This window comes from Agelaius phoeniceus, chromosome 22 (genome assembly GCF_051311805.1).
Source record: "Agelaius phoeniceus isolate bAgePho1 chromosome 22, bAgePho1.hap1, whole genome shotgun sequence".
Lineage (NCBI taxonomy): Eukaryota > Metazoa > Chordata > Aves > Passeriformes > Icteridae > Agelaius > Agelaius phoeniceus.
The window spans coordinates 697565-707148 of NC_135286.1; the positions used below are offsets into that span (position 1 = coordinate 697565).

The 9584-nt window shown below is 50.8% G+C and overlaps 1 protein-coding gene across 1 annotated transcript; it reads right to left on the reverse strand.

Annotated features, from left to right (window-relative positions):
• Positions 1-275: 275 nt before the first annotated feature.
• On the reverse strand, positions 276-9005 carry CEP85 (centrosomal protein 85). Its single transcript, XM_054648366.2, has 13 exons — positions 8675-9005; positions 7992-8135; positions 5404-6089; positions 4622-4755; positions 3704-3821; positions 3254-3439; positions 2770-2922; positions 2523-2677; positions 2208-2328; positions 1744-1794; positions 1554-1661; positions 846-1074; positions 276-571 (listed from the first exon to the last, which is right to left on the reverse strand). The coding sequence occupies exons 1-13, from the start codon at positions 8727-8729 to the stop codon at positions 408-410; spliced, it is 2304 nt and encodes a 767-aa protein (XP_054504341.2). The 5' UTR covers positions 8730-9005; the 3' UTR covers positions 276-407.
• Positions 9006-9584: the final 579 nt, after the last annotated feature.

Sequence of the window (9584 nt, forward strand, 5' to 3'; positions counted from 1 at the left end):
CACAGGACCTGCACAGGGAGGTCATCAGCAAGACCAGGGCATACATGTCCTTTTAGCCATCATTTTAACCATCACACTTGCATGTTCAGCATTTGACATGCCTGGAAGGCAAGTCAGAATCCATCTCCCAGCATCAGAGGCCACGGCAGCTCCAGCAAACACAGCATAAACCACATTCCACAAGATCAAAGCTACTGCAAAGCCTGACACCGAAGCCCTGAATTACCCCAGTCAGCAGCTGAACACTTCTGGCCACAAACCCCCTGATTCCTCACAGATCAGGTAAGTCACACGTCCTGTACCCGAGCAGAGGGATGGTAAAGTGCTGAATACGTTTAGGGTTGAAGGAGCACGAGACTCCTGAGGGTTTCAAGTCTTCATTCCCTGTCTTACTTTGGGAGTGCTCTTTACTGGGTGATGCAGTTGTCTCCCATGTCCTGAGCGTATCTGTCAGATATTGCAGTCCTCAAGTCCTCCACCTCTTTGTGAAGCTGTTTTACCTCCACCAGCTTCTTGGCCAGTCCGTCAGGGCTCAGCAGGTCGTCCTTCTCCTTCACAGGGTGCTGCACAGCTGTGGGGTCAGAGGAGGGAGGAGTTCCTTCACATGCAGTTCTCAGCAAGGACCGCACACATTTGCAAATCAGCCAGAAAAACCAACTCACATTTGCAAAAGAGGTTGTGATAACTGAATGTTAAGTAGAACATGCACCTTTGAAGCAAGCCAACCACAGAAAGAGCATTCAGAAGCCCAGAAAGAGCACTTTGCATGCTCTGTGTGAGTTATTTCATTCTGCCACAGCACAGAAGGGTTTGTTCTGCCATCGCTCGAAAGGAAGCGTACTCACAGTGAATGCCCAGGAGCAGAGAGAGGTTGGGGTCCTTGCCCTGAGCCCTCTGGGTGACGATGCTGTAGACAGAGTGCAAGTCCTGCAGGCAGCTGGCCAGCTCCCCGTGCAGCTCCTGGGCCAGGCGGGCTGTGTCAGCAGGCAGGGGCTGCGCCATCAGCTGCGCCTGCCGCAGCTGCTCCTGCAGCGTCAGGTTCTTCTCAATCAGCTCCTGGTTCTGCAGGGACAGCTGGACACACGGACAGGGCACGTCAGAGGGCACCTGGGCAGCGCTGCCACGCTGCATGCAGCTGCTGTGTGATGGGAGCCCTGGGGACAGGGGCTGGGTGCATGCAGCCCCCAGGCCGTGGCCAGAGCAGCGAGTGTCACTGCCACAGGGAAAGTGAGGCTGCACTGCTGTCCCTGCCAGGCCAGAGCAGTAAAAGCTTCCAGGAGCTGCTGCACCTTGCCAAGAGGGCTGGGAGGGGGCTCTGACCCCGGGGCTGCGCTTGGGCTCCTGTTCTGCTGCCCCCAGCTGGCAAACTCGGCCTCCTCCATCCCATCCCCACCAAGTTCCCGAGGCACAACCTGCTTCTCCTGCTTCCCAGCAGGGCACGGCTCCCTTCACAGCCCTGACAGGACAGCTGACTAGCAGGAGAGACTGAGCTGCTGACTGAATTCAGGGCCTTGCTCAGAGACAGCCCATTGCTCATTCAAACACCCCCTGACCTCTTTCACAGCAGCCCGGAGCTGCTGCAGAGCATTTTCCCTTCTCATCGCCTCCTCTTTCAGAGCTTGGCTTGTCCCCTCCTCCTGGGCCACCTGTTCTTCCAGGTTCTGGAACACACCATGGAACACAGTAAGTAACTCCTTTCACAGCATATTCTCAAGTCCCAGGTTCCTCCCCGTCACCTCTCACCTTGACTTGCAAGGATAACTGCTCCATCTTCTTCTGCTTTTTGTCCACAATCTGGAATTAAAAGCAGAGGCATCAGAAGTGGCCACCCAGATGCAGTGATACCACCAGGAATTCTCCTCCAGTAGGACAGCATCTCCTTCTCTTTGCTGTCCATTTACTGCTCTAATCACAGATGCTCTTAGGAGTGGACTTGGATAAAAGGCACCATTAGATTTATCAGCTAAAACCAGACACTGTATTCTTGTGGTTTCCCTCTCCCCTCTTCTGCATTCTGCAGCTTCTCCCCAGCAGTACTGGAGAAGTGTGTGGTTATCACATCAAGAACAGCTTTTGGCACCCTGCAGTCTGCAATTCCAGGAACTGCTGCTTCAGTGTGTCCTTAGAAGTCCCCGATTTCCTCTGAGTGCCTGGTGGGACTCAGTGAAAGGAAAAATGTGTGATTCCCGACTGGGAGAGCCCCTTACCTTCCTGAGGCAGTCACACTCCTTCTTCAGAGAGTCATGTTCCATCTTCTGCCTCTCCCCATCCTGGGCAGGGGGGCCTCTCTCTGCACTCTTTGCAAACTGCTGCAACTTGTCCTGCAAGCTGCAATTAGCAGAACACCATGGGGGAAAAACAGCTTTAGTCACCATCCCTCCCTTACTTTGAGGAGGGAAACAATGTGAGGAGTGAAATTAATTTCATATCAAATGTCAGCATTGCCCTGCCAGGGCTGTGCATCACCCTCCTCGTGCAGCAACTCCTGCAGTGCCAGGATGAAGCTGATTCCTCATTCCTACCTGTGCACAGTGGACAGGAGCTCCCTCTCCTTGTGCTTTTGGGTTTCCAGCTGCAGCTCTTGCTCCCTGAAAGCAGCCTGGACATCTCCAAGCTCTGTTTCCAGTGTCAGCACTGTTTCCTGCAGGGCAGTGGTCTTGAGTTCAGACTCCTTCAGCTGCAACAAAAGGGGAGTAAGATGCAACTACAGAAAAGTCACCTGAGCAAGTAAGTGAAGAGCCAGCATTGCAGCTCAGAGGAAGTTTTTACCTTCTGACTCTGTTTCTGGTGGTCCTCAAGGGTTGGGAGATCAGCCAGGTATCGTTCCAGGGTCTCAATTCTCTGCTGTCTCTCTCTGTTTTGTTCAGATTCCTTCTGGCATTTCTTTTTAAGGTTATTAATGTGTTTGTCTCTTCCCTTTACCTGTAGAGACAGTTACAAGTTTAGTTTATTTAATTTCTTATTTATTCTTCAGTCTTATGTTAGCCCACTCCTTTAGCTTTTTTGCACACCACACAATGCCAAAATACAAGATCCCCTTTACTCATTTCTGCTCATTTAGCTAAAGACAGGCAATTTTTTGGTTAAAAGAGGGGGCACGGAAATGCTTCTAACTGCGGGAGGAAAGGCTTTTGCTTGTAAACCATAGTGTACAACAAGATGAGAAAATACCTGTAATTACAGACCACCACAGAAAAGTTTCACCTCAGCATTACACTGACAAGAAAACATCTCTAGAGCAACAGGATCATACCCTTTCCTCCTGTTTCTTTAACTCCTCTGCATGTTTCTGCACCGTTTCCTTCAGGGACTCCCGGGCCAGCTTCACATCCAGCTCTGCAGCAGCCAGCTTCCTCTCCAGCTCCATCTTCTCCTTGCTGAGGCTCTCGGTCTTCTCTGTGAACTGCGCTCTCAGGAAGGCGTTCTCCCGCTGCAGCTCCTGCAGGCACACACAGCCCCTCAGTCTGGGGCCCACAAACTGCCCCAGGGCTGTGTCCTCATCCTCCCCAGTCCCCAGACATCCCCCAGCCCATCTGACACACCCTGGAGTGCTGCATCACCAGCACAGCTTTAACCCAACCAAAGGAAACCTCGGGTGATGGTGACCCCACACAAGGGATAATTTATGATCTGACTGTGCACAGTCCTGCTCAGCAAACTCCTCAGCAGCAGCCTGGGCCATTGCATTCAGCCCCTGCTGTACCTGCATCCTCAGCATGTAGATGTCTCCATAGGACGCTGGGCAGCCCAGCAGGGCGCTGTGCACCTGCAGCTCGCTCTCCCGGACCTTCTGCTCCAGCTGGGAGATGTGCTGCCTCTGTCTGCAACAAAACAGGCAATTCACTGTTCTCAAACACAGAGAGCAGCAGCGCGGCCCCGACGGAGCCAGCGCGGCCCCAGCGGAGCCAGCGCGGCACTGCTGCTCCACTCAGTGACAGGCAGAGCACAAACACAACTCTGCCACTCAGGGCTCACCTGCAGAGAAATAAACACTTTAACCTTTATTACAATTCTTATTAACTTTTCTTCCCTTCCCTCCCCTCAAAAACCTTCCCCTAACCATGATTACAGATAAAACACACAAGCCTTGCATGTTTTGGAGGATCCAGCTGGACTCTGGAGCTTGGGAGTGGAATGAACAGACAACAGATGACTCAAAACAAGGAAGAAAAAGTATTTGCAGTCCAGATGTTAAAGGTACTTTTCATTAGGACTTACTTTTCAAAAAGCTTGTGCACCACTAGCCTTAGATAAGAGAAATGTTCTTTGCCAGCCCAAAGTCATAAAACCCAAATTTAAAGTAAAGGTCTCAAAGTCCTTATGCAAAAGAGGCAGTTATTTTGACATTCCAGATAATCATAACATGAACAGAAATCTTTATCCCTTATAAAACACAGAAAACCATAACTAAAATTAATTTATTTGAGCCCTTCAGGATCATCATCCTAATTCCAAAAAGGAGAGAAGAGCTCAGATTATTTTCTAAGGTCCTTTTATTGTTCTTTGCAACAGAACAAGATCAGCTGGGCAAAAGGGACTTTGAGACATGAGCCTTCCTTGGTCCTTTCCAAATGGAACTGGACTGGACCCTTTGCATCACGTGTCAGTACCAAAGCCTCACCTGTCAATGAGGAGCTCCTTCTCCTTGAGCAGGTTTTCATTGGAGTTCAGGATATTGATCCACTGGGCTGGGTCAGGTGCAGGCAGGGATGGGGAATACAGTGAGGAATGGGGGCAGGTGCCTCCATTTTGTAACTGCAAGAGGAGACAGAACAAGGAGGGAGAGGTCTGTGCCCCACAGGGGTCATTGCAACACTGCTGCAGCTATTTTGCACACTGTGTGCTCATCTGCATGCCAGGGCAGGGCTATTTCAGTCTCTGTTGATGTCCAAGAACAAGAAAGTTTGCCCAAGCACAACTGGAGATTAACAAATAATTTTAGATCACTGTCCTAGCCTGCTGGAAACAATTTGTCTCCGTTAGGGTACAGCTGGTGGGAGGTAGTAAACAAACTGTTTCCACCTAGTAAACTGCAGCTAGTTTCATGCATTTTTTTTCAAAAAAAGTCTTTCTTAACCCTAGCTACAGAACAAAGCCATTCTAGACACTGCTTAAAACCTCTTGGCATGCTTTTTCTTCCCAGTTTCTATCAGACAGGGCATTTCAGCTCTTGATCTGGCAGGTGCAGCAGCCCTGTAACATAATCCAGGGCTGCTCTGCACCCGCAGCGCGTCAAACGATACCTGTGACACCACGAGCTGTAAAAACAGACCCTCAGGAGACTTCTGCTGTCACTCAGGGAGAGGCAGGAGACATTTTCCCCCTGGCTCCTTAGTCTGGGACAACAATTCCTCACTACAGAGACAGGAAGGGTTTCAGACTCACACAGGCGCAGCCGCCTACCTGCATCTGCTCCACCTGCAGCCGCACCTTGTCCAGCTGCTGTTTCCAGGCACTGAGCTGGCAGACTCCCTGGTGGGGGTGCAGGGTGCAGCCCTCCTGCGCCCAGGCTCGGCCCGGGGGAGCTGCCGCAGGTTTGGAATAGAAACTGTTGGCCTGGAGTCCCGCCGGCAGCACCCTGCTCCCGCTGGGCCAGGGCGCCTCGCGCGGCTCGCAGGCCCCGTTGGCGCCCGGCGCCTGTTTGCTCTCGGGCAGCGCCTGGCAATGGTCCTTCCCCGCCTCGGAGCTCGGGGTGAACGGCTGGCACCTGTGCAGAGGCTCAGGGCACAGGCTGTCCAGGAGCAGAGACTGGTTCAGGGTCTGCTCGATGGCAGGGGTGTCGAACTGCCAGGCTCCCTCCGCGCGGGCGCGATCGGTGGTGGGAGGCCGGGCGTGCTCGCAGCCGCTGTCCCCCGAGGCCCTGCAGAGACGCAGCCGCTCCCGGGGGGGCACCTGAGAGGACTTGGCGGCGCTCAGGTCCCCGTTCCTGGCGAGCCCTGGCCCGGCAGGCTGCGCACAGCCCTGGTCCCCGGCAGGGCACAGCTTGGAGGGCGAGGCGCCCAGCGTGGAAGGCATAACGTGGGCCGTTGGAATGGTCACCTGGGCTTTGATGGGGCGGAATGAGGAACCGCTACTGGAGTTGCAAAAGTCTGGGGGAAGAAGAAGAGTGATACTCTGTTTACAGTCCTGAAAACACAATCCTCCGGTCAGCTTTCCAAAATGATCTTAGAACCAGTTCCTTTCCCACTGAACACGTCCTCCAAAGCAGCAGCATGACTCAGGCACACCTATGCTCCCCCTCACTACAAGTTTCAGGAACCTGCTGACCTTTGCCTGCCATCACGTTTAATCCCTATTTTTAATCCTTGTTTTTAAACTACTCTAGCATAATCTTGACTCAATGTTATCTTTCTCTAGGTTTAGAAGTCAAGTCCTTGATACTGAATAAAAAGGCTGAAACTTACAGATCTGAACACTGAGCCCGCGATCCTGCTCTGCCCGTCCCACAGCTCAGCGACTCCAAAGGGTGAGCAGAGCTAACAGGAGCCTTCCCTGAGCCCATGATGAGCCTGCAGCATCGCTGGCCCCGAGGATCTGACCTTCCAGCTCCTCCAGGACACCGCCACGGCAGAGCCTGTCCCAGAGCAGAGCAATGGCTCTCACCTACGGCCACAGGAAGTGAGACAGAGCCCCTGTCCTGCCAGCGGGGCACCAAACCTGGCTGCGGGCAACTTGGGTTATTCTTAGCAGCTCTCAGATTTCAATACAGCGACAGCAAGGGCTGAGAAAGGCAAACAGCAAAGTGTGTGCTCCCACTGCTGTCCCGAGACGTTCTGTGTCGCAGGAACTCCAGGTTTGTCCCAGCAACACACACTTGATTTCCTCATGGCTTTGGCCCAAGGCCCATCCCCGCGTGATGCTCCAACAACTCACACCTGTTTGTACCCTCCAAGCACTGCTACAACAATGAGTAAACACTACAATTTGAATACAGCCCAGATCAGACTGTGAAAAGACCAAAACCACGCTAAAGGAAATGGCAGGAAGCACAGGGAAGTGAAATATTGAGAACTGTCACAATAAAGGCACTCAATCCTTTCATCACAAATGAGCAGTGAGGGCAGAAAATCTCTCAGCACTCCAGAGAACACCATGCTACTGGGCATTCACCTTGGCACAGGGAAGGGACAGCACCATTTCCTTTTACAGCCTCTAAATTTATCCCCTGGTGTCACTGCCAGGAACCCGAGGTCCCTGAGCAGCACCACACGTGGGGGGTGCTGCAATCAGCTCCCTGAGTGTGCTGAGGGCCCTCACAACAACATTTCTGATGATGTTCTGAGCTCAGCGTGCCCCAGCAGCAGCCAGGCCTGCGGGTCACCCTCGGCTGTGCCGTCACCAGAGCCCAGAGGGGACATTTCCCAAAGGAAATCATCTCCCCTGCCCCCAGCTGCCAAATGGTGCTTTACCATCCTGAGAGAGGCCTGATGGAACACTTCAACATGTGCTCGTGTAATGTCTCCAGCAGGACCTCCAACAGCCAGAGCTGCTAAAGCCTCCACTTCACTGCCACATTACTGACATCCACAATCTTAATAATCATTCCAAATGCCAATCTCATTCCAAAGGCTCCCCAGAACACAGGGATGTGTGAAGTGTTTTAAGGAACACCACAAACTCCCTCATTACTGAGCACAGAATCAATAAAAGTTAAAAAAAACAGGTGGAAGGGATTGCTGGAACCAGAAATTTCACAGAGCGTGCCTCAGCTGAAGGCCAGGCTGCAGAGTTCTCAGCTCTGACGCTGCAGAGCCAAACACAAAGGCACAAAAAAAAAAAAATGAAATCACCCAAGAGCCTTGCTGATAAATCTGTCACTGGACAATAAGAAGCAGCAAGTCACCAAGGTGGCCTTTGGCCCGTTAAAAGCCCTGCAGTGAGACAATAACCGAGCTCAGGGAAACTGTCAATGTAACACACGCCTCCCTCGGTCACAGCCCAGCCAGCTGGGCTGGAAACAGCTGCAGAACTGTGCCAGGGGTGCCCCTCACCCTCGGTGCTGTCCGAGCAGGAGGTGCCAATGCCCCCGTCCCTGCTCTCGGCCACGCTGGGGCAGCGGCTCAGGGACCTCAGGGACACCATGGCTGCCTTCCACTCGCCCTCCAGGAAGCGGCTCTGCTGACAGCTGCTGGGGTCTGCAAGGGAAAAACACAGGGATATTTATCCTTTAATGAAGCCATACGTAATTACCAGTGCCTCCAAACCCCAAGCTGGTCCTTGCTTCGCTCCCTGAGTTCCTGTTAAAAAATATATTTTGCTAAAGGAAATGGCAGGAAGCACAGGGAAGTGAAATAATATCAACAGGAGACTGAAAGACAACCTTGGTAAGGAAGTCAGGATGCAGAAGCTGTAAATTATATTCCCATTGATTAGTTTGGTCATGTTACACCCAGCTAAACTAACTGCTCTGACTAAAAGGGGCAGCAGCACTGGGCAAGTTAAAGAGATATTTCTGCATTAACTCTAAAGAACTGTCCCAGATTCATCAGCTATCAGCTTAAGGAAGAAATTCCTTACCAAATGACTGCTGAAAAAGCAGACAAGGGGAGAAAATAAGACCTTTTTTTGAATAAAAAGCTTCTGGTAGAGAATCTTCTGAGGGCCATGTGCCTCCTCAGAGAAAGTGAAACAGGATCTGACAGCAGCAGGGTTTTGGAGAAAGGACTGTCCTTACCCAAGGGATTCTTCTGCAGCAGCCTCAGGTCTGGATCTTTCTCAGGAGCAGCCATCTTATCTACCTAGAGAACTGGATAAATGAATAAAAATCTTATTTTAAGTGAGTATAATCCACGCCCCATTCCCACTAACCAACACAGCAGCTACTCATCAGAATAACACAGCATTTGGTATTTAATTAACTTCTTCTCCCAATAATATCTGTTTTTTCCCTGCAGCAACACTTAAAAAAAAAAACCCAAACAAACCCTTGTAGATTATCTTTATGCCTGTTTGTGCCATTCTCCAGGTATTCAGCAGCACCTACCAGCTGTTATCTGTGTCTACAGAGATTAAAAATTTCTCTTTAAAAGTCTCAACTCTCAACCAGATCATTTCTGCCCTCTGTAGAGGTCACTGAGCAACTACATGAGGAAAGAAGTCCTTCAAAAATCAGCCTTTCTGTGCCATGAATGGCAATCTTCATCTGCCCAGAGTTTTGGGTTAATTTCTCTATTTCTCTGAGTGCTTCACTCAGTGAATTTCCTGTCTCTGATAATGCAAGTGCAATTTACAAATTACATGCTGGAAATTCAAGGCCTCTACAAACCCATACTCAATCCTCGCTCAGCAGCTGTTACAGATTTTTGTTAAACTGATTGAAAGAGCCCAGATAAGAAATTCATTCTTAGAAAACATTCATATACACAGATGCTACAAACTAACAGAAACATTGGGAATACAACAGGGTAACGAACCAGAAACAGCATTTTACTCAGCAAAGAAACGAAACGCTTCTACATAAATGCAGTGCTCATTATGGTTAATTTAGGCGTGGTTAATTTAGGCGTGGTTAATTTAGGCGTGGTTAATTTAGGCGTGGTTAATTTAGGCGTGGTTAATTTAGGCGCATATCATTTTAGGTCAAT

Excerpts from the sequence above, each read along its gene's own strand:
- CEP85 (XM_054648366.2), bottom strand. The coding sequence starts at position 8,729 with ATGGCTGCTCCTGAGAAAGATCCAGACCTGAGGCTGCTGCAGAAGAAT. Across the intron at positions 2,678-2,769 it reads ACCAGAAACAGAGTCAGAAG|CTGAAGGAGTCTGAACTCAA; the intron begins GTAAAAACTTCC and ends CTTTTGTTGCAG. Across the intron at positions 572-845 it reads TCTGCTCCTGGGCATTCACT|CTGTGCAGCACCCTGTGAAG; the intron begins GTGAGTACGCTT and ends CTGACCCCACAG.